This window comes from Hypanus sabinus, chromosome 2 (assembly GCF_030144855.1).
Source record: "Hypanus sabinus isolate sHypSab1 chromosome 2, sHypSab1.hap1, whole genome shotgun sequence".
Lineage (NCBI taxonomy): Eukaryota > Metazoa > Chordata > Chondrichthyes > Myliobatiformes > Dasyatidae > Hypanus > Hypanus sabinus.
The window spans coordinates 91050720-91075635 of record NC_082707.1 but is presented as its reverse complement, the minus strand read 5'-3'; the positions used below and the strand labels follow the sequence as shown (position 1 = coordinate 91075635).

The window sequence follows — 24916 nt, the reverse complement described above, 5'->3', positions numbered from 1 at the left end:
ACATATTCCTAGATACTTTTGATTAGTGTGATTCAGCAGATATGATTGACTCAGGCAAGTCTTAAGTTTTATCATCCCCACAAAGAACCTCAATCTCTATACAGTTTTACCCTCAGGAAGACGTTGGCCCTAAAAATGCTTGCACCGCATCTTCTACACCTGAGGTTTTTCTTCGGGTGTTCTGCTCTGCCTTGTCCTTGCTGGAGTCCAGATGGGATTGCAGCACCAAGCCTCTCACCCCACCTCTTGTAAAATACACTCCCCACATTGTTCTCATAAACTTTCCGGCCTCCTACGCTGTCACCATTCTCCTGAAAATCCTTGGGGGTTCCTTTAAGCAGCAAGTTCTTCCTGTTGCTAAACACTAGATTCTCCAAACAGGACTTATGTATGGTTAATAGTAGCTTCCCCTGAAATGCTGGCCTGAAGTCATCGTTCCTTGATGATTGACACCTTTTACTGCCTCCTCCACACATCACAAGCATGTTCATGTGCTGCTGTGCTATTCAGTCGGCTGGTTCATGCGAGCAGCTCGTGATTCTTGACTGAAACTGGAAGCAACCTGCTGTCTAAAGCACTGGGAACTCCATGCTACAGAGGTAGGGCTTGTGCCTCATTCATATGTGAGATGTAAGGAGGTCACAGGTAGGTATTCTCTTGGGCTGCAAAAGAATGCAACCCAAAGCCAAAGCATGCCAACAGTTTAGAGGGACCAAACATGGAAACAGGCACTTCAACCCACTGTGTCTGCCCTAACCATTAAGCACATATTTAAACTAATCCATTACTGGTTAGACTTTATTCTCCCTACATTCCCATCAACTCTCCCCAGATTCTACCACTTACCAACACGATAGGGGCAATTTTCAGTGGCCAATTAACCGACTGAAATATGCATTTCTGAGAGGGAAACTCAGTAGCGCAGTGGTTAGCAGAATGATTTATAGTGCTAGCAACCCGGGTTCAATTCCCGCTGCTGCCTGTAAGGAGACAGTGCGTTCTCCCTGTGACCATGTGGGTTTCCTCCAGGTGCTCCAGTTTTCTCCCACTGTCCAGTTGGTAGGTTAACTGGGCATTGTAAACTCTCCAGTGATTAGACTAGGGTTAAATTGAGGGATTGCTGGGCGGCACGACTCAAAGGGGCAAAAGGGCCTATTCCATGCTGTAGCTCAATAGCAATTAAAAAAATATGGGAGGAAAGAGCAGCAGCCAGAGACACAGGGAGAAAGCACAGCCAGCATTCGTGATCAGGATGAAACAGGTGTAAGGCAGCAGCTTTACCAACTGTCTCACTATTAATAATTCAAAAGAGCTTTACTGTATTATTTAATATTCCCTCACACTCACCAGTTCCTGTCATCCTCTGCAATACTGGCTCTCCTTTGTGGTGTTCTGTTATGTTTTGTTATCTCAGCTAACAGAAATATCTTGGGCAACAAATCACCTACTGTTCATCTCTTGCTTGAGAAACTGAATGACTTGTGCTGGTGGAGATCTATGGATTGTCTCAACCAGTGAACAGAGAAAGCATTAAGTTGATGATGCCATGATGAGGAATACTGAGAGCTGAATTAAACTCAGAGGAAGTCTTTACTTAAACCTCTCCACCAACTTACAAAACATGGTGCCTTCCTGCTGTGAACTCAGCCTACAAAGTACCCAGGACATCTTCAAGGAGCAGTGTCTCAGAAAGGCAGCATCCATTATTAAGGACCTCCAGCACTCAGGGCATGCCCTGTTCTTACTGTTACCATCAGGAAGGAGGTACAGAAGCCTGAAGGCACACACTCAGTGATTCAGGAACAACTTCTTCCCCTCTGCCATCCGATTCCTGAATGGTCAATGAGCCCTCGAACACTACCTCACTTTTATTAATATATATTGCTGCTTTTTGCACCATTTTTAATCTATTCAATATACATATACTGTAATTGATTTGCTTATTTATTATTATTTCTCCTTCTATATTATGTATTGTAACAAACTGCTGAAGCTAAGTTAACAAATTTCATGACATAGGCCGGTGATAATAAACCTGATTCTGATTCGGAACATCAGTGGTGAAAGCACCCCTCGCTCTGAACAGAACCTTGGTGCTTTAAATATCATTCCAAGGACTCGAGCACATAATCTAGTTTTAAACCCCAGTGCTGGACCGCAGGAATGTGACTTGTGCAGTTCTAGGGTGAGGGTTTCAATTTGCAGACAATGTCCCTTCGTCTGTTCTTCTTCCCTCCTGAGATCATCAGACTCATTGCTAACTGTCCCTTTGATGTGGCCTCCATCTACATTCCCTTAATCCAATTTCACTTCCATTTTTGCACCCAAACTGAGTTCCTCTCAAAAGTCCAGACAAACAAAAAGATACCGGGAGACACAAGAGGCTGCAGCTGCTGATACCCAGAGCACCAAACATGAAGCTGGAAGAACTCAATGTGTCAGTCAGCATCTGTGGAAGGAAATTAACATTTCTAACTGAGACCCTTCATTTGCATTATTTCCATCCATGGATGCTGCCTGACTTGCTGAGTTTTTCCAGTGTCTTGTTTGTTGCAGGCAAAACATCAGTTTATAATGTGTGTATAAGTGTATCAGTGTATGTATAATCTATATTTTCATTTATATTTATCATTATTATTGTTATGAGCAGAGAGACAACATCTGCCGGAAGTAAATTCCTTGTATGTGCACAGGTACTTGGCGATTAAAGTCTGATTCTGATTTAAAAGGTATTATATTGAAGGAGAATTCATGTTAAGTAATTCTGGGGCTGGAAGCTATACTCAAATTGATAGCTCTAATTTATTTTTAATGTCTGCTCTTATTTATCTCAATTATAGTTAGTAATCAGTGGATTCTTCACCGAAGCATGAAAATCGATGCGTTTTGGTAGCTTAGGGTAAGTTATATGGTACCAGGGCCTGGGCTGTTAAGACTCTTAGGGGTCTCAGGGCCTTGCTTTGATGGTAAGGTTAAAGCTAGTTAGTGCCAGTTAATACACAGTCTGTTTCTCACAAAGCAGAAGTGCTTATTAAGTTATCCAGTTCTATCCTGGAATGCAAATGGCTGGAAGGCGCTTATGGGGTCAATGCCAGGAGTGAAGAGCTAATCACATGAACACTATGCCAGAGTGATATTATTGCTCCTTTTACTCTTTTAGGAGGGCATAGCAGATGTGATGGTGTAACTTCAAAATATCAAGTGTCGGCTTGATACTTAGGCCAATATTTGCTGTAGTGATCCTTTTATCACAAAACAATAATGAAGCTGGAATTTAACTGTGAGTTGGTGTCTCGAGATCATTATACATTCTGTAGAAGTGTAAGTCCCTCTTCAGGTTTGAGATGGTTCTGAGACAAGTGGAGAAATGGTTAGGGATCCAGACCAGTGTTAAGAAACAGTAGCAGAAGAATGTGATGAATGCAAGGAAGAGGAGCAAGAGCAGGCCTTTTAAGTCATCGTCTCATTCAGTAACATCCTGACTAACCCTTTACTTTCATCCCACTTTTGCGCATAAATTTCATGTCCGTTGATTTCCTTAATACCCAAGAATTTATTGATCTGTTTTGATTGTACTCAGCATCTGAGTCTCCACAGCCCTCTACAGCGGATGCAATCTCACTAGCTCTCTGCTTGGCCTTGGATCATCTGGACAACAACAATACTTACGTCAGACTGCTGTTTATCAATTGCAGTTCACATTCAACATAATTATCCTTTCAATACACATAAAAAAATTTCAAAACCTCGGCCGCAGTACCTTCCTCTGCAACTGGATCCTTGACTTCCTCATCGGGAGACCTCAGATTGCAAATAACACCTCACTTGGATATAACCCTACTCTGTGTGGCTAGGCATGGCCTGAGCAGCATCTATAAATATGCCGCTGACACAACTGTCGTTGTCAGAATCTTAGATAGTGACGAGGAGGTGGATCGGAGTGAGATAGATCAGCTAGTTGTGTGATGTTGCAACAACAACCTGGCACTCAAGGTCAGTAAGATGAAGCAATTGACTGTGGGCTTCATGAAGAGGAAGCCGAGGGAAAACACACCAGTCTTTCTCGAGGGATCAGTAGTGGAAAATGTGAGCAGTTTTAAGTTCCGGGGTGTCAACATCCCTAAAGATCTATCCTGGGCCCAATGTACTGATGCAATTACACCAGCAGGTATATTTCATTTGGAGTTTGAGGAGATTTGGTATGTCACCAAAGATTATAACAAATTTCTACAGTGGAGAACATTCTAACTGTTGCATCACTGTTTGTTATGGGGTGGGGGGACACTGCACAAGATTGGAAAAAGCTGCAGAGAATTGTAAACAAAGCCATCTCCATCATGGGCACTAGCCTCCCCACCACTTCAGAAGGCGATGCTTCAAAACTGCAGCATCGATTATTAAGGACCCCCCACTCCCTGGATCCCCCTCTTCCCTTTCTCCTATGGTCCACTTTCCTATCCTATCATATTCGAACATAGAACAGTTTCGGCCCACAATGTTGTGCCGACCCTCAATCCTTGCCTCCCATATAACCCCCCACCTTAAATTCCTCCATATACCTGTCTCGTAGTCTCTTAAACTTCACTAGTGTATCTGCCTCCACCACTGACTCAGGCAGTGCATTCCATGCACCAACCACTCTCTGAGTAAAAAACCTTCCTCTAATATCCCCCTTGAACTTTCCCTCCCCTTACCTTAAAGCCATGTCCTCTTGTACTGAGCAGCGGTGCCCTGGGGAAGAGGCACTGGCTGTCCACTCTGTCTATTCCTCTTAATATCTTGTACCTTAATATCCTTTCGCACCCACTTGGCTTCACCTATCACCTCCCCCCACCACCTTTTTTATTCTGGCATTTTCCCCTTTCCTTTCCAGTCCTGAAGAAGTGTCTCGGCCTGAAAGGTTGACTGTTTATTTATTTCCGTGGATGCTGCCTGACCTGCTGAGTTCCTCCAGCATTTTGTGTGTGTTGCTGTGGATTTCTTACTATAACTTATAGTGCATTTTCTGTGTTGGACTGTACTGCTGCCACAAAAACATCAAATTTCATGACACGTGCTAGTGATAATAAACCTGACTCTGATTCTGCAGGGCAATTTGTGCCCTGGTGATGGAAGCAATGAATGTTAAGGGTGGTAGATTTAGTGCCAATCAAGTGGGCTGCTTTGTCAAATTTCTTGAGAGTTGACAGAGCTCCACTCACCCAGAGAGCAGAGAGTATACCTTCATATTCTTCACTTGTGCCTTGCACATAGTATCAGGAGGAGAATAATGAACTGTGGATTCTCCCTGCCTCTGTCCCACTCATGTATTTATGCACCTAGTCCTCCTGAGATTCAAGTCAGTGGTAATTCCCTAGGAGATCATGCTGGGGGACTTAATAATGTCAATACCACTATATACAAAGGATGAAAGTTAAGACTCTTCCCTATTGGAGATGACCATTGCCTGGCAAAGTGTTTGTGGGAGCAACATTACCTACTTGTGGTCTGTCCCCTAAATGTTCCAAGTTTGATATAGCTAGAAGCTAGGATTCACCTATCAAGTCAAGTCAACTTTTACTGTCATTTTGACCATAACTGCTGGTACAGTGCATAGTAAAAATGAGACAACGTTTTTCAGGACCATGACACAGTACAAAAAAACTAGACTGAACTACATAATAAAAAAACACAGAGAAAGCTACACTGGATTGCATAAAGTGCACAAGAACAGTGCAGGCATTACAATAAATAATAAACAGGACAGTAGGGCAAGGTGTCAGTCCTGGCTTCGGGTATTGAGGAGTCTGATAGCTTGGGAGAAGAAACTGTTACATAGTCTGGTCGTAAGAGCCCGAATGCTTCGGAGTCTTTTCCCAGACGGCAGGAGGGAGAAGAGATTTATGAGGGGTGCATGGGGTCCTTCATAATGCTGTTTCCTTTGCGGATGCAGTGTGTAGTGTAAATGTCCGTGATGGCGGGAAGAGAGACCCCGATGATCTTCTCAGCTGACCTCACTATCCACTGCAGGGTCTTGCCAATAGTTAATGAAAATCTTGGCTTTTTACAATAATTGAAAGGTTTTGACTCACACTTTTTGAGACTGGAATTTTACTCACAGGTCCTATTTGTACATAAATTCCAATTCTTAAAACTGTCTTTATGGGAATTTATCTCATAATCTGTGGATTACTGGTTTAGTTTGTAACCAGTGGACAACTGTGTTGTCATAAAGATAAGAATTATCAGACAGAAGATTTACATTCCTGAAATGTATTTTACATGATTACACTTTCACAAATTCACAACCATATTAGCAATTCCCAAGTTGAAAAACATACATTCATAACCAGCTCTAAATATGTCACTGACTTAATGGAGAAGTGATATAGAAAAGCACAATAGTGTCAGAAGCTAATACACAGGCTCACATTTTTATCTTGCTGTAGACGACTGAAATAACTAAGCTGGGTTGTGTGCTTGCACATAAGTTATATCAGTAACAGATGAGTCCCATTGGAGAAGGAGCAGAACAATTAAAGGACAATTCATTGCTCGATGTTAACTAATGCGTCAGGGAGTATGGGCAACATTTTAATTACCATACAGCTGGTCCAAAAAGCTTTCAACAAAACAAAAATTAATTGAAGATCATGAAATGTTTTATCATCTACTGATTAAGGGACTGGTTTCACAGACTGTAGAGTTTTGATATTTTATCCAGCACAATAGGTGTAATTTTGAAACAAGAAGCAATTTTTAATGAGAAAAGAGGGATTGTTTGAAATCAGAAAGTACTGCAAAATTGCTAGAGGTGTGTTCTATTCTAACTGGTGTCTATTTGTCTATTGGGCTTACCCCCAGCACACCTCAGTTCCGCAATTACATCGCCCCTCCTGAATTTTGCTGGTGTAAGGCTCATGGGTTACCAGCAACTACCAACCCCCAGCTGGGCTCCACTGAGCTTCCAAAGTTAAAACAATGCTGCAGATGCTGGAAATCCTAAATAAAATCATACTTGGGAAAACTGAGCAGGCCAGGCAGCATCCGTGGCAAGAGAAACAGAGTTAGTGCTTCAGTTCTGAGACCCTGCATCAGAGGTGAGAGAGAAGAAAACAATTTAGTCGAGGAAACAGGGAAAGTAGGGGAAGGTAATGTGCGTGATAAGGTGAATTTCTCTAACAGAGTGAAACAGTATGGTTAGTCAGTACAGTTGACTGTGTAATATGTTGCTTCTGTTGCAAGACCAGAGACCATACATTGAAAATGAGAGGGCGCACATTTAAAGGGGATGTGAGGGGTAAGATTTTTACTCAGAGTGGCGGATGCCTGGAATGCGCTGCCTGGTGTGGTGGTAGAGGCAAATAGATTGGAGGCTTTTAAGCTACGTTTAGACAGGCAGATGTATATGAGGAGGATGGAGGGACATGGGCATTGTGTAGATAGGAGGGATTCATTATTGAAGATTTTAATTCATATCTGGTTTGGCACAACATTGTCAACCTAAAGGCCTGTACCTGTATTATACTGTTCTATGCCTGTGTAATGTTTTCTAAGCATAGACTCACAGAGTTGTAGAGGAGTACAGCACAGAAACAGGCCCATCTAGTCCATGCCAAAACCATTTCAACTGCCTGCTCCCATCAACATACACTGGGACCATAGCCCTCCATGACCCTGCTATCCATGTATCTACCCAAACTTCTCTTAAACGTTGAAATCAAGCTCGCCTGGGCCACTTGTGCTGGCAGCTCATTCCACACTCTCACGACCCTCTGAGTGAAGAACTTTCCCCTCATGTTCCCCTTAAACTTCTCAGCTATCACCCTTAAGCCATGACTTCTGGTTGTAATCCTACCCAACCTCAGTGGTAAAAGACTGCTTGCATTTACTCTATCTATCCCCCTCATAATTTTGTATACCTCTACGAAATTTATGCTCAATCTTCTAAGTTCTAAAGAATACAGTCCTAACTTATTCAATCTTTCCTTGTAACTCAGGTCCTCCAGACCTGGCAACATCCTTGTAAATTTTCTCTGCACCCTTTTAACCTTATTTATATCTTTCCTGTAGGTAGGTGATCAAAACTGCACACAATACTCCAAATTAGGCATCACCAATGTCTTTTGCAATTTCAATATAACACCCCATCTTCTGTACTCAATCCATTGATTTATGAAAGCCAATGTGCCAAAAGCTTTCTTTAAGACCTATTTACCTGTGTCACCACTTTCAATGATTTATGTACCCATTTTCCCAGATCCCTTAGTTCTACCACACTCCTCAGTGCCCTATCATTCACTGTGTAAGCCCTCCCTGGTTGGTCCTACTAAAGTGCAAAACCATACTTGTCTGCATTAAGTTCCATCTGCCATTTTCCCCGCTGATATAGATCCCTCTACAAGCCATGAGAGCCTTGCTCATTGTCCACTACACCCCCAAACCTGGTGTCATCCAAAATTTGCTGATTCAGTTAACCACATTATCATCCAGATCATTGATATAGATGACAAACAATAAAGGACCCAGCACCGATCCCTGCAACACACCACTAGTAACAGGTCTCCAGTCAGAGAGGCAACCATCTACTACCACTCTCTGGCTTCTCCCACAAAGCCAATGTCTAATCCAATTTACCACCTCACCCTGAAGGCTGAGTGACTGAAACCTCTTGACCAGCATTCCATGCAGGACCTTGTCAAATGCAGATGTAGTAGTCTGGCTGACTGAAACATGCTCAGGAAAATAAATGAATGGTCAGATGAGGCCTTCTCTTATCTGAAAGCTGGGGCTTCTAACACTGCCAAACTTCTTTGGTACTGATATGTCAGCTAAATTACACGGCCAATGTCTTTGGCATCCCAATAAGTTGAGAACACTACTCTGATATATGCAGTCGGAAGTCTGTTAAACTTTTTGCCTTTGTTGCCAAAACCCTTTCGAATTTAAGACAGGCTCCCACATTTCAAGCAATTGTACACTGAAATAATCATAGCTGGATTAACCAATATGCATCCTACATTCTTTCTCTGAAAAATTGCCATTAATCACGAATTTAAACACTAATCCTACAAAAGGTAGTGGATTCGGCCTATTTGATCACGGGTAAAACCTTCCCAACCACTGAGCACATCTATGTGAAAAAGAAGCATCCATCATCAGAGATCTCCACCACCCAGACCATGCTCTCCTCTCACTGTTGCCATCAGGTAGAAGGTATAGGTGCCTCAGGATTCGTACCACCAGGTTCAAGAACAGTTACTACCCCTCAACCATCAGGCTCCTGAATAAAAGTGGATAACTACACTCACATGCCCCATCATTGAAATGTTCCCACAACCAATGATCTCACTTTAAGGACTCTTTATTTCATTATCTAATGTTATCGTTATTTATTGCTATTTATTTATATTTGCTTTTGCACTGTTTGTTGTCTTCTGCACGTTGGTTGATCTTTCATTAATCCTGTTATAGTTACTATTCTATAGATTTGCTGAGTATGCCCACAAGTAACTGAATCTCACTGTTGTCTATGCTGTCATATATGTACTTTGATAATAAATTTACTTTGAACTTTTAATAGTGTCATTAGTCATCAACATTTTGAAATGCTCTGCTTGAGAAGGTGGTGGTGGTAGGTACTGTCACAATATTTAAGAAATATTTAGATAAGCACTTGAATCGTAAGACACAGAAGCCTATGGGCCAGGTATTGTTAAATGGGATTAGTGTAGGTAACTACCTGGAGGTCATCATGCTTATGGTGGGCCAAAGGGTCTGATTCTGTACTTATTGATTCCTTGAAATCAAAACAAAAGACAGCTGTGGATTTTTGTGCCTTTTCTTCCAAAGGAACTTTCCAACCTCTCCTTCATCTCTCCTTCAAATTGATTATGTTCAGCTGGTAAAATCTAAACATTTGTACTGCATCACAATACATTAATAAAATATACAAACCTCATTCAGCTGGAATTGTCGGCGGAAACCAACTGTAATTAATTTTTGTCCAACATTTTTTTAATTTTGTCCAATCCCATTTTTATTCATTATTTAAAAGGTTGTGATGAATAATGCAAATCAACCCAGCTGCAGGTTTACTGAGGTTACTTCTACATTACTCTGTGACTAAACTACTTGGTCTGAAAAGGCCGAATGAAAATCCATTCTCCCAGCCAGTGAAGGGAACAATAGAGTTTGTACCTTCACTGCAGCTGCAAAAACTCAACTCTTCCACTGGAGAGCTCCCAGCTTATGAGTGATGCAGAATATTGTGGTCAGCCTACTGTGCACTTGGCTTGCATTCAGTGTTCAAAGGATCGAGCATCCCAGCAGAGATCAGAGAGCATTGATTTAATTCCTTGGCTAGAGTTCAGAACTTTCTAGAATTTGCTAAAGATTTTTGAGATAGGAATTGAAACGTCTTAAACCATAAGATTTATATAAGGTCTGAATCCAAAAATTTGACCGTTCCTGTCTCCTCAGATGCTTCTTAGCTGCTCAGTTCCACTAGCAGTTTGTTGCTTAAACCATAAAACATCGACTTTAAAAATCGTCTGAGTGTAGCTTTAGAGTGAGTGAAGCAAGATTATATCTGTATCAGTAAACACTTTGGTAGAGGAATTCAGCGGGCCGAAAGAGAAACAAATTGTTGAAATTTGGGTCAAAACCTTGCATCAGGACAGAAATATTGACAGTTCCTTTTCCTCTAGAGCTACTATTGAGCTACTATTGAACTATTGAGTTCTTCCAGCAGAGTGCATTGAACTATAGAACCAAAGAACACTACAGCACAGTACAGGCCCTTCAGCCCTCCATGTTGTGCCGACCCATATAATCCTTAAAAAATACTAAACCCATACTACCCTATAACCCTCCATTTTTCTTTCATCCATGTGCCTGTCCAAGAGGCTCTTAAATACCTCTAATGTCATAGCCTCCACCACCATCCCTGGCAAGTCATTCCAGGCACTCACAACCCTCTGTGTAAAACAAACTTACCCCTGATGTATCCCCTAAACATTCCTTCCTTAATTTTGTACATATGCCCTCTGGTGTATTGGTGCCCTGGGAAACAGGTACTGACTATCCACCCTATCTATGCCTCTCATAATCTTGTAGACCTCTATCAAGTCCCCTCTCATTCTTCTACGCTCCAAAGAGAAAAGTCCCAGCTCTGCTAACCTTGCTTCATATGACTTGTTCTCCAATCCAGGCAGCATCCTGGTAAATCTCCTCTGCACCCTCTCCATACCTTCCACATCCTTCCTATAATGAGGTGACCAGAATTGAACACAATACTCTAAGTGCGGTCTCACCAGAGATTTGTAGAGTTGCAACATGACCTCTCTACTCTTGAACTCAATCCCCCTGTTAATGAAGCCTAGCATCCCATAGGCTTTCTTAACTACCCTATCAACCTGCGCAGCGGCCTTGAGGGATATATGGATTTGAACCCCAAGGTCCCTTTGTTCATCCACACTCTTAAGTAACTGACCATTAACCCTGGACTCAGTCTTCTGGTTTGTCCTTCCAAAATGCATCACCTCACACTTGTCTGGATTGAACTCCATCTGCCATTTTTCTGCCCATCTCTTCATGTTACCCCAGATTCCAGCATAGGCAGATTCTTGTATCTCCAAATCCGCATCTCCCTCTATCATGGCTAGTATAAAATACCTGTTTTCCTCGACACTCAAATTTCCTATGATCTTTGCACTCATCTTTCAGGAGGAGTATGCATGATGCATTTCCAGGTGAAAATACATCCGTTATTGCTCTAGCACTGAACATTGTTCCATTGGTCACAACTGTGCTGGTCTGTTCCCTTCCAAACCTAGTAGATTCAACTTCCATTCCCTCCCCCAACCAGGTAAAAAGAAAATACCTGGTTAGAAATAATAGATATAAATATATCCAAATGATGGGAATGGGTTTATTTCATTGAGAATCTACAATGACTGTAAATGAGAACGAGATATAGTCCATACAAAGTCCATGCAGGGATATTTTACCAAAAATCAGTGCACAGATTTTTCTTTGAGTTTTCATTTTGTGTGTGGAAACAACATGACATTGTTCCAGTCCTGGTGGTTTGAAGGCACTAAAAGTCAACAAGGTAGCAAAAGGCTGAAGTGGTTTATAGGCTTGGCAGGACAACAGTATAGGTTCCCTTCCCATTGTACTGAACCAACTGATCCAGTTTCCTAATGCTGTCCCATACTTGCCTAGCTCCTTGTAATTCCACCATTCAACCAATATGGGGTTTGTACTCGTTAATTCTGGGTCGTTATTCCACTGTCACAGTATCCGTTAAAATTTCAGACTTAAGGAATGTGTTAGAATGAGCTGTGGCATGTGCCTGATGAGACCAGAGAGGGCCATAGAGACTGAAAGCAATGGGTAAGGTATTGCTTGCCATAGGGAACAGTGGCAGGGTTGTAAGGAGGGTGATACAGACATTGGACAGTCGTAGGGAGAGGAGATTAAGGTGTGACCTATGGAAATCATGTATGCAATTATGAGGAGTATCGATGGGTAAAGGCAGTCTTTTTACTAGGGAAGGGGAACTTCTGAGTAGGCATGGATTTAAAGTGTGAGGTGAAAGGGACTTGGGGGAGGCAACATCACACAGATGGTAGTGCATAAATGGAATGAGCTACCAGGAAACATGGTTGAAGTAGGCAAAGAAACAAGATTCAAATGAGATTTGGACCAGTAAATGGATAGGAGGAGTTCAGAGGAGCATGGGCCAAATGCAAGCTAATAGGATTGTAGTTTCGAGGACAAAATGGTCAGCATGTATGAGGTGGCCCAGTGGGCTTGTTTCTGTGCAGTATTGCTCTGTAACTCAAGATCTGGCAATAATGATCTCTTGCGAATAAAAGTAACACACACAAAATGCTGGAGGAACTCAGCAGGTCAAGCAGCATCTATGTAACATTATGTCCTTTGAACAGCTATCTAATAAATATAATTTACCTAAAACCTATTTTTTTAGATATTTGCAAGTTAGAAATTTTTTGTATAATGAGTTACAGTCTTTTTCGAAAGAATGTCCATTGGACATTACAGATAGAATTTTAGCTCTTAATCCTTATCAAAAGGGTTCAGTAGCCATCATTTATGAGATGATCATGAATTTATAGTTAAGATGTATCAGAAAAAATTAAGAAGGAATGGCAAGAAGAGTTGCAATGTCCTATATCTACTGAGCAATTGGAAAAAATTTTATTATTGGTAAATTCGTCCTCTATTTGTGCTAAACATGCCCTAATACAATTTAAGGTTGTACATAGAGCTCATATGTCTAAGGATAAACTGCCTCGATTTTATTCTCATCTTAACTCAACCTGCGATAGATGTCATTCTGATGTTGCTTCATTGACTCATATGTTCTGGTCTTGTCCTTGTTTACAGAATTATTGGAAAGATATTTTCAGTATTATTTCAAGAGTCTTAAATATTAATTTTCAACTGCATCCTCTTACTGCAATTTTCGGTTTACCAATGACGGATAATAATCGTTTATCCACTTCATCTCAACGAATGATTGCACTTGTTACATTAATGGTTAGAAGATGTATTTTATTGAATTGGAAAGAAATTAATCCTCTGACTGTATTTCAGAGGTTTTCTCAAACTATTTCTTGTTTGAGTTTAGAAAAAATTAGAAGTGTTGTTTTTGATCCTTCAGTTAAATTTGAAGAAACTTGGAGACCTTTTATTCAACATTTTCACATGAGTTGAATTGTCTTTACCTAAACCTTACTTATATTATCCTTAATTAATTGGATGGAGGTTCGGAGTTATTGGCACTACTGTATATGTACTTAATATTATTCAATGGCCCATGTTGGTTAGAGTTTTTTTTTGCTTTTTTTTTCTCTCTTTTTTTGGGGGGGGGGGTTCTTTTTTTTTTCTCTTTTTACTTCTTTGTTCATTAATGTTCTGAGTTTGAGAGGTTATATATTTTTATTATTACATATCTTAATGTCTATTTAAACTATTAATTATGTACTCACAAACATTTTGTATTCATGTTTCATTTATGTTTAAAACTAATAAAAAGAAAGAAAGCAGCATCTATGGAAAAAAGTAAACAGTCAATGTTTCAGGCCAAGACCCTTCTTCAGGACTTGTCAATGGGAAGATTTAAGTTTATTCAGGGGAGGTATCCCTTGAAGAGACTTTGCAGAAACTTTGGGCCAAGACCTTTCTTCAGGACTTGCTGAAGGGGAGATGTAAATTTCTTCAGGATAGACATCCCTCGGAGAGATGGGCCAAGACCTTTCTTCAGAGGTTGTTGAAGGGAAGATTTAAACTTCTTCAGGGTAGGTATCCCTCAAAGAGACTTTACAGTGGGGCAACAAATCAGAGAAAATCTGCAGATGTTGGAAATCCAATTCAATACAAAAAATGCTGAAGGAACTCAGCAGGCCAGGCAGCATCTACAGAAAAGAGTAAACAGTCGACTTTTTGGGCCGAGACTTATTCATGTGAATATATAGCTTGCAGTTAATTACTGGTTCAAGGGCCTTTAAGACCATATTAGGCAGTCCCAAGGGAGATCTGGAAACAATTTGGGGTGGGACAGGATGTCCCTAAAATTGCCCTTCCCTGTAAATGTTTGTAGTGTCTAATTTCTAGCCTCATGATATACCAAAATGAGATACCAACTCAAGTTTTTTGTTCGTGTATCATAACCACTGCCATAGTTCACAATGAGAGGGGTTGAATGCAGTGCCATTGTGTACAATAGGAATGAATGGGAAGTGGTTTGGTCCATTGAAACTCTATACAAAGAATGAACAGTGAGGACTGAGTTCTTTAGGATTCTGTACAATGAGAGTGAATAGGGAGGCTTGGTTCTTTGAGTTTCTATACAATGGGCTAAGTGGAAAGGGATTTGATTGGTGGCATGAGGCAAATCCTTGTATTCTGCAGCCTCATGTAGGGACAGTTGCTTTGAAAGCTTCTTGCCCACCCATTTCCTTTCCTGAAATGTTCCCAGTAATTCACATTACACTGCAGAAACATAAATTGGTTAGAAAGAGTGACATTGTACCTGCAATGATATCACAGCAGATTACTAAACTTTACTGCTTTGAATGTAAATGTCAAACCATGCAACCTTCAAGGGGTAGCAGACAGCAAACAAGTTTCCACTTAAAATTCTTCCATATCTTTTCAGCAGCAGAAATATTTGCATATTTATGCTCTTTGGTGCATGAATCATGAGCAGTGGGTCATTAATGCAGAACAAGCTGAGAGTAATGCATAAAATACAGCTTTTGTCAGCTACATGCCGAACTCATTCCCTTCCAGTGGGCTGCACAAAGTGGGCTGTTTTAAGGAAAAGAAATCTGAAGTAGGGATCAAAAGAGTTTTATCACAAGAGATTAGCAAGAGGTTTATGCAACAGGTGGTTCTTTTCTGGAATACACTGCTTTAAATATTCGTGTGTACAGATTCCATCAAAAGGAAATTAAATAAATATTTGAAGTAAGAAAAAAAATGGACAGAACATAGAGGAGGAGAACATAGAACAGGACCACAACAGGAAAATGCCCTTTGGTCCACAATGTCTATGTTGAACATGATATGAAGCTAAACTAAATCTCTTCTGAAAGATTAAGTAGATTGTATGTGGAAAGAGTTAGTACAGACAGAATTAAATTCTTGATTGTTCAGCAACTTCTGGAAAGTTTAATTTTTATGGCCAACTCCATAAAATCTGCAGACTCTGCAAATACAAAGCAACACTTACAAAATGCAGGAGGAATTCATTAGGCCAGTAAGAATCAATGGAAAAGAGTAAACAGTTGACGTTTCAGGCTGAGACTCTTCATCGGGACTCAGAAAAAGGGGAGAAGTCAGAGAAGTAGGTGCAGGGAGGTGAGGAAGAAGTACAAGGTGGCAGGTGATAGGTGAAGCCAGGAGAGTGGTAGGGGATGAAGTGAAAAAACAGGGAAATTGAATGGTGAAAGAGGTAAAGGGTTGGAGAAGGGGGAATCTGATATGACAGGGTAGAAGACCATGGAAGAAAGGGAAGGGGGAGGAGAACCAGAGGGGGGTGATGGACAGGTAAGGAGAAGGTGTGAGAGTGAAACAACAATGGGGAATGGGGAAAGAGAGGGGGGAAACAATTGCTGGAAGATCGAGAAATCGATGTTTACGTCATCAGATTGGAGGCGACCCAGACGGAATATAAACCAGAGTGTGGTCTCATTATAGCAGTAGAGGAGGCTATGGACTGACTTGTCAGAATGGGAATAGGAAGTAGAATTGAAATGGGTGGCCACTGGGATATGATGGATGGAGCAAAGGTAGACTCCCAATCTATGTCAGGTCGCTCCGATATACAGAAACTCACACCGAGAGCACTGAACACAGGGAAGTGTTGCCTCACCTGGAAGGACTGTTTGGGGCCCTGAATGGTAGTGAGGGAGGAGGTGTAGGGGCAGGAGGCACTTGTTTGGCTTGCAAGGATAAGTGCTGGGGGGGAAGATCAGTGGGAAGGGATGAGTGGACATGGGAGTTGCGTATGGAATGATCCCTACAGAGAGTGAAAAGTGGGTTGGTGGGATCCCGTTGGAGATGGTGGAAGTTCCAGAGAGTTATGTGCTGGATGCGAAGGCCTGTGAACTGTTAGGTGAGGACAAGAGGAACCCTATCTCTAATGTGGTTGCGGGAGAATGGTGTGAGGGCAGATGTGTGTGAAATGGAAGAGATGTGGGTGAGGGTAGTGTTGATGGTAGAAGAAGGAAGCCCTTTTCTTTGAAGGAGGAGGACATCGCAGTTGTTCTGCAATGAAAAATGTCATCCTGAGAGCAGAGACAGTGGAGATGCAGGAACTAAGAAAAAGGGAATGGCATTTTTACGAGTGACAGGTTGGGAATAGACATAGTCCAGATAGCTGTAAGAGTCAGTGGGTTTATCAAATATATCAGCAGATAGGCTATCTCCACAGATAGATTGAGAAAAGGGAGAGAGGTGTCAGAAATGGAACAAGTAAATGTGAAGGCAGGGTGGAAGCTGGAGGCAAAGTTGATGAAATTGGTGAGCTCAGCGTGGGTGCAGGAAGCAGCACTAATGCAGTCATCAATGTTGAGTAGGAAGAGTTGGGGACTGATGTGGGTGTCAGCTTGGAACATGGACTGTTGCATGTAGCTGACAAAAAGGCAGGAATAGCTGGGACCAATGTGAATGCCCATGGCTACTCCTTGGGAGTGAAGGAAATGGGAGGAGCTGAAGGAGAAATTGTTGAGGGTGAGGGCCAGTTCTGGCAGCTGGAGGGTAATTTTATGGTATTCCTAATTATGACACTTGTCTAAACAGACTGAACTCTGCACTGGGTTCAATCACATCCCGAATGAGTTGACCTCAGCCAGGTTGGAAGAAGAACAATCCGTACACGTGTTTGAACTTCTTCCAACCTGGCAGGTGTTGAAGTTAGGTTGGGCAGAGTGAATGGCAGAATGAGGAGGGAAAAACAGAAATCCTTCTCAAGGTCATTGTTAAATGTGGAAACAAGGCCAGGCTTAGTTGTGAAGTTTCCCTCTGACAAGCTAAGTTCACACTTTCAGGTGTTATGGCAAAAGATGCACATCCCTGGCTAAGTCGGTAACTTTCTACCAGCGACACAGCAAGGTGTGAAAAATCCTGCAGTTTTTATCACAACAGAAAAAGAAATTTATTCGACTCCAGCCAGTGCATCACAAAGTTAGTTTGTTCATATCCTGCTTCAAGGTAGCAGGATATGCTTTTTTTTTTGGATCTAGTTGTTTGAAGGCCTCTCAGCACAATATCATCTGAAGGCTGTTCTAGGGTAAATTGAGGAGGGCTTTTCAAAGTTTAGATTGTGTCAGGGATGTTCTAGATCAGGCAGCCCTAGGCCTCCATATGATTAAATTGTTCAAGGTTTGACCATAAGATGTAAGAACAGAACTTGGCCATTCAACCCATTAAGTCTGTTCTGCCATTCAATCATAGATTACTTCATCTACCTCTCAACCCTATTCTCCTGTTACCTCTCAATAACCTTTGACACCATTTCTAATCAAGAATTTATCAGCTCCACTTTAAATATACCAAATGACTTGGCCTTCACAGTCATCTCTGGCAATGAATTCCATAGATTCACCTACCATTTGGCTAAAGAAATTCCTGCTCATCTCTATTCTAAAGGGATGTTCCTGTATTCTGAGACTGTGCCCTCAGTTCCTAGGCTCTCCCACTATTAGAAACATTCTTGTGACATCCATTCTATCTAGGCAATTAAAGGCACATTCTAGATAAAGTTTCTTAAACTGTCCATGATAAGATTGATTGAAGTGCATTCTATGTTAAATTGCTAAGAGGTAAACAAAGTTAGATAGTTAATGGCTTATTTGGCATCAAGGCTTTTCAAGTATAAGTACGTCAAATGCATCCTGCATTGGAAGGCTGAAGAGCTTCTATAGCCTTCAGCAAACCAAGTTATCTATTCCTCAGTGCACACACTTTCCACATAATATATCCCATAAAAGACATAAATGCCATCAAACTAGTGAAGAATCTTTGTGATATTTCTTCTACAGTCTTTGATTTGCTCTAGAATCTAGGAGATAGCTAGAAAAGGTTTCTACAGAAATTCTGCTGGGCTCAAGTATGCACTTTGGAATTCAGAGCAAAAGTAAGCAATTTGGCCATTTTATGAGGTGTCGGCTGGTCTTATTTTGACAAACTTAATGCCCCTTCCCCACAGACTAATCGGAAGTTTGCGACCTGTTTTGATACAACTAATATTCTCATCCTTCCCTTCTGGCCATGAGGCTGAGGTACAACTATGTAAATTGTTGAGTGATGATATGATAGCACTTTTATCAGAGTTACTGCCATTTAGCTTCAGCAACCTGGGTTTGATTCTGACCAGGTAGACTGGGTGGAGTCTACCTCCTCCCTTCAATGGCATGGATTTCTTCCTGGGAGGATCTAAAACAGATGGTGCCGACTTTTTGGAGACTCAGGCGACTGCTTCCAGTTTGCCCATGAAACAGTTTAGTCTTCTTTTCTCATATCCCTCTTTTCTTTTCAAGGTGGTTGGAGTCCTGTCAGAGTCCATAATCCACAGCTGCAGCTCAAACTAGGGCTCTCCACGAGTAGTGTGTTCTCGTTTTCAGACCCACCATGTGTTTTGATAACTCCAGGTGCAGCCAGGAAGGCACGCACCTTCGGGGCGCTGTCCCATCTTCCTTGCTAATGTGACCAACTTAAGCGCTGCAGGAGATTGAAACATCGAGACAGCGGGCAGTATGCACTACTGCCAGAAGGCTCCTGCATTTGAGTGCTCTCTCTCTCTCACTTGTGGTAAGTGAGAGTCTGTTAGTCCTCAAGTCAGGGAACTTGGATATGCAACATAGCAGATCGCAACATTCAGAAAGTGAGCTGCTGGTCTCCCACTCTCAGCTGTCATCATCTTTCTCTTTCCCTTGCTAGTGAGAGAGAGCGTCTCTGAGATGTCAAAGTGTTAAGATGGACAGTAGATTCTGATGGACTCTAAATCAAGGTCTCAATTGTGGCTTTGCTGTTGCTTGCATGGCGGGGGAGGGGTCAGTGCTTTTGCTGGAACAAGTGGTGGGGAGGATTGATGCTTTTGCTGCTGCTTATGCGTGGGAGGGGGGCTATGGAGTTCTGATGTTCCTGTCATTCATTCTTTGGGTATTTTTTTCTGTTTTGTGGACCTCTGCAAAGAGCAAGAATTTCAGGTTGTATACTGTATACAGACTGTATATTAAATTGAACCATTTGGTTGCTCCTCTTTTGCCCCACAATGCAAAGATATACATGCTGTTAGGCAAATTGCCATTGCAGACTCCCCCTGGCATGCAGATGGGGTAGAATCTGGAGAGAGTTGTTAGAAAAGTGGGAAGGATGAAGTAGATCCGGGAGATTAGTGTGAAAATTGGTGTGTGACAGTGTGGACTCAGAGGGCCCAAGGGCTTGTTTCCATGATGTATCACTGTACAATTCTATGACAATATAATAACAATCTGGATGTGGAAGCCTGGTGAATTATCCCACTCTTCAACCAATCTCTGGTCTAATACAGTATATCACTCCTCGCAGGAACCGGACAGTTCAACACAGGCCAGTCATCAAGCCTAGGTACTTTCTATCTGCTTCACCAGCAGAAGAACACAGGGAAATGATGAAATGAATTGAAAACAATGTCAGTCATTTCTGTCTTCAGCCAGGATTGCTAGAGTGGCATCGTTCAGGAGAGGTGCAGAATGTGACAAACTATCACCTCTCCCTCACATGTCCATCTCATGCTTGGGCTGTCAACGTTCAATTCAGATGTTCTTGAAAACAAAGGCACTATGTAAATAGGATCTCAAAGACACCCGAAGGTAATATCTCCTGAAGGAGTTACTTGTAATTATGGAACTGCTGTTAGGTGAAGTCTGGTGTTAGGTGAGGGTTAACCTGATATAGGAACTTTTTCTGAATAGCTCTGGGTCACAAGATACAATCAGTGAACCCAATCATTACTAAGTTGTCCTTCACTTTAAGTTTGTCACAAAAAAATCACTGCTTACTGGTCTATTGCTGGAAAGTGCAAAGCAAGCTTAATTCAAAATCAGAAGGAAGAGGATAGCAAAGGGGAGAAACAGAAATAAGAGATAATGGGAATATGCTAAAGACGTGAGAGAGAGAGAGAGAGAGAGAGAGAGGATAGTGTAAAATCGAGAATAGGAAACAATGGGACAGAAAGTGAAAGAACGAGTAAGAGCTGGTGAGACAGGGTGAGAGAGACAGAGCCAAAGATACAGGATGAAGGGGAGGGACAGTGAGAGAGAGTGTGAGAGGGAGGTGAAGGAGAACATAAGCAGAATGACTGACTCAGAAAGTAAGTGGACATGGCAAGAAAGGTAGAGGCAAATAAAGAAACTGAAGAAAATATGGTAGGCAAAGGGAGAAATTAATCAAGTCAGAGAGTTCAGTGACATATACAGTCAAATAGGAAGAGGGACAGGGAGAGTTGAAAACAAGGAACAGAAGGTAAAAAGAGAAAGGGAATATGGCCTCATATTTATGAGGGGCAGTGAGTGCAAACACAGGTAAATGGGAGTAGCTTGCATGAGCATATTGTCTAGCATGGACAAATTGGCCGAAGAGCCTTTTTCTATGTGCAGGTTGGCGGTTTAATTGGTTGCTGTAGATTGCTAACATACAAGTGAGTGACAGATTCAGGAGTAACTTAATGGGAATGTGGAAAGAATAAAACATAGAATTAATGTTATGGGTGGATGATCATTGTTGTGTTCGATATTGAGGGAGAGTGCAGAGCACATCAGGACACCAGCATGCAGGATACTCAACCAAACTTTATTGATAACTCTCCTTGTACAGGATGTGAACTCCTCCCATGTGGGAGTGGCTGAGCGGCATGGGAACATCAGTATTGACTACCACAGCAACAGTTGGCAGGGAATCAGCAAGCCAAGGGCCAGATTCTATGATGTGTGACTCTATGATTACAGGATGATGTTAAGCACAAAAGGATGCACACTCAGGGAGGCATTTTAAATCACATCGGATCCTCTCCACTTTAAGAGTGAAGTACAGCTGGCTGACTTACGAGCTAACAATGAAGGTTGCAAATGACAATACTTTGATCCACTTTCTGTTGTTAAGTAGTATGCACTGTGCACACTGATAATATGATCACAAATGAGAAGCAGAAGTAGGATATCAGAGTCTCAGCCTGAAACGTCCACTGTCTCTCATCGATGTTGCCTAGCCTGCTGAGTTCCTGCAGCATGTTGTGTGTGTTTGTAGGATATAGTAAGTCATTACAGGAAGCGGTCCAGTCCCGTTTTTCGATGAACTGGAAGTAGGTGAAAACATTTCAAAACATGCCCAAAATTACTTTATAGACACAATTAATGCATAAAAAGGGGGAGGGGTTAATTAATCTTTTCAAATCCAATTTCAAGGATAGAGAGCAACATGAAATATAAGTAAAATCAGAAATAAAAAGATAAAAAGGATTCAGAGAGAACAAAAGAAACATAGAGATAAAGAGCTCACTGAGAAACAGAGGTAGACAGAAAATAGCTCAAAATGTGGAAATGTAGACAGAAATCATTGAAATGAGATGAAAAGAGGGAAGTTGGAAGGACATAGGATCAAAGAACAAAAGAGTCAAAGAGACAGAAACAGAGAATGAAAGAATGAACAAAGAGAGTGTGATGTAAATGCCAGCAAACCCTGGAGAACAGCTGAGAATCCATTTACCACAGGAAGAGATGTTGGTGCATAACAACTACCACAGCCCAGTAATTCTCTGATTATCCAACGTGGAGACCATTTTACTAGATCCCAGTTACCCAGGCATTTGGAATAGTTCTTGGGTTGATGTGGGTCTAAAGTCTTACCTTGTTAATATACAAGAGCTTGTCAATGACTTGCTTAACCATCGGGTCAGGTCCTCGGACTTTCACTTCTGGGTTGTTGGCCTGTTCTTTGAGTCCATTCCCAACGACTCTGTTTGTATAACTAGAAACAAGAAACCAGCATTAAATACTTGTAGTTAATTAGTGGTTTGTTTGTTCTTTGTTTTCTCTTTCTCCTGACTTGTAAAGTCTCTCAGGCCATTAGCAGTCTGACAGACGACATTATGAACCTTTCTCCTAGATCACAACCACCTTTACTCAAACCAGTTAATCCTACGTTTTGGAAGGTTCTGATAGGGAGCCTCAAGCCAGGCATTTTAGTCATAAATCACGACAGCTTGATCCAATTTTGGCTGCCATGATAAATAATACCTTCATCAAACTTTAATAATGTCATCATGTGTGAAATATAACATTATAGATCACAACCAGAAGTGTCCAGTTCAAACTGCTGATGGGTGGGACCAAATGGAAAGTGGCTTTTCAGTTTTCAAAATATGTCCACAAATCACTCCTTAAATCCAAGCCCTCTGGTTTTAGATGTTTCCTATATGAAGAAAAGCATCCTCCACTCCAGGGAAAATAAACATTCTCTCTCATAACAAAGTTGACCCAGATATTTGAAGTTAGTTTTACTTTTTCCTCTCCCTCTCTTCATTTATTTCATTGAAAAAATACTAGAAACTAAATTACCTTTTCTACCCACCCGACTTAACCTATCACCTTCTAGCTGTCTTTCTTTCCCTCCCCCCCACACAACATTTTATTCTGGTGTCTTCCCCCTTCCTTTTCAGTCCTGAAGAAGGGTTTCGCCTCAAAATGTTGACTGTTTATCCATATCCATAGATGCTGCCTGACCTGCTGAGTTTCACCAACATTTTTTGTGCGTTGCCTTGGATTTCCAGCATTTGCAGACTTGGTCATAAACAACAGAAAATCTGCAGATGCTGGAGATCCAAACAACACACACAAAATGCTGGAGGAACTCAGCAGGCCAGGCAGCATGTATGGAAAAAAGGACAGTTGATGTTTCAGCCTGAAATAATTGGTTATATATGAAATAAGTAGTACAAAAGAGAGCAAAAATAGTAAGTCAGTGTTCATGGGTTCATTGTCTGTTCAGAATTCTGATGGCAGAGGGAAGAAGCTGTTCCAAAAACATCTTCAGTTTCCTGTTCCTGTTCTCTGATGGTAGCAATGAGAAGAGGTCATGCCCTGGGTGATGAGGGTCCCTAATGGTGGCTGCTACCTTTTTGAGGTGTCATCTTTTGAGGGTGACCTTGATGCTAGGTAGGCTAGTGCCCATGATGGAGCTGCCTGAGTTTACAAAGTTCTGCAGCGTTTTCTAATCCTGTGCAGAGGCCCCTCCATAGCAGACGATTATGCAACCAGGTAGAGTGCTTTCCATGGAACATCTGTGGAAAATTGTGAGTGTCTTTGGTGCCATACCAATTCTCCTCAAATGTCTTATGAAATATAGCTGCTGTCATGCCTTTGTAATTGGATCAATATGTTTGGCCCTGGATAGATCATCAGAGAATTTGACAGCCAGGAGGAGCTTAAACTTGCTCATTCTTTCTGCTGCTGATCCCTCTATGACAACTAGTGTGTGCTCCCTTGACTGAGTCTTCCTGAAGCCCATAGTCAATTCCTTGGTCTTATTGACATTGAGTGCAAGGTTGTTGTTGAGACACAACTCAACCTGCTGATCCACCTTGCTCTTGTGTGCCCCCTCATCACCATCTGAAATTCTAGCAACAATAGGGAGGGGTGTAATGCATTCAAAAGGTCACACCTACTTTAGAGCAAGATCTTGTCTAAGAAAAGGATATAACAATACACATCATAGGCAAGAAGGTGCAGGTGATATTGGTCTATGCAGCCCTTCCCACCACTGAAAGAAAGCTGCCGTCTTAAGACGGTGGCATCTGTCATCAAGGATCCCCACCATCCCGTGCCATGTCCTCTTCTTTCTGCTACCACTGGCACCAGGTTCAGGAACAACTGCTTTCCCACTGTTTTTGCAGCAATGTCTTGCTTTACACACTTTTCCTTTACTCTCATGTGTAGTTCACATATATTTCCTGCTCTGTGTGTTATCCGAGTCTACGTTCTGTCATTGAACCTGACAATAAACTTGACTTGAGAGTGGACCTTCAAGAACTGATGTTTCATTCATTAATTTCTACACCGTGCCCTAACCTCCACCACCGCCTGCCTGTTAGTGTTCCCTTTCAACCACTTCATTACAAGGATCCAATCAAAGGTTTTTCCAGTTGGTATTTCAATATATTATTGATAAAGCAATAAACCTTTCAAGATGCAATCCTCCTGTTTTCTGAGTCTGGCTACCAACTGAGCCCAACGATATATGCTGTACAAGGTCAGGCCGGTCAACAAAAAATTATGTACTCAGGTCAGATTTACATTACACATGTACAAATCTGGTTTTTGGATTTGATTTTAATTTCATACTGGAGTGGAGAACTTCTAAGTCC

At 41.6% G+C, this 24916-nt stretch overlaps 1 protein-coding gene across 2 annotated transcripts in view; it reads right to left on the bottom strand.

Moving 5' to 3' along the window:
- Window positions 1–24916, bottom strand: part of LOC132381136 (glypican-5-like) — a 627941-nt gene that overhangs the window by 213926 nt on the left and 389099 nt on the right. For both annotated transcript variants that reach the window (XM_059950406.1, XM_059950415.1), the window contains one exon: window positions 22401–22521. In XM_059950406.1, coding sequence (XP_059806389.1) covers window positions 22401–22521 — 121 coding nt within the window. The remainder of the gene's footprint in view (window positions 1–22400; window positions 22522–24916) is intronic.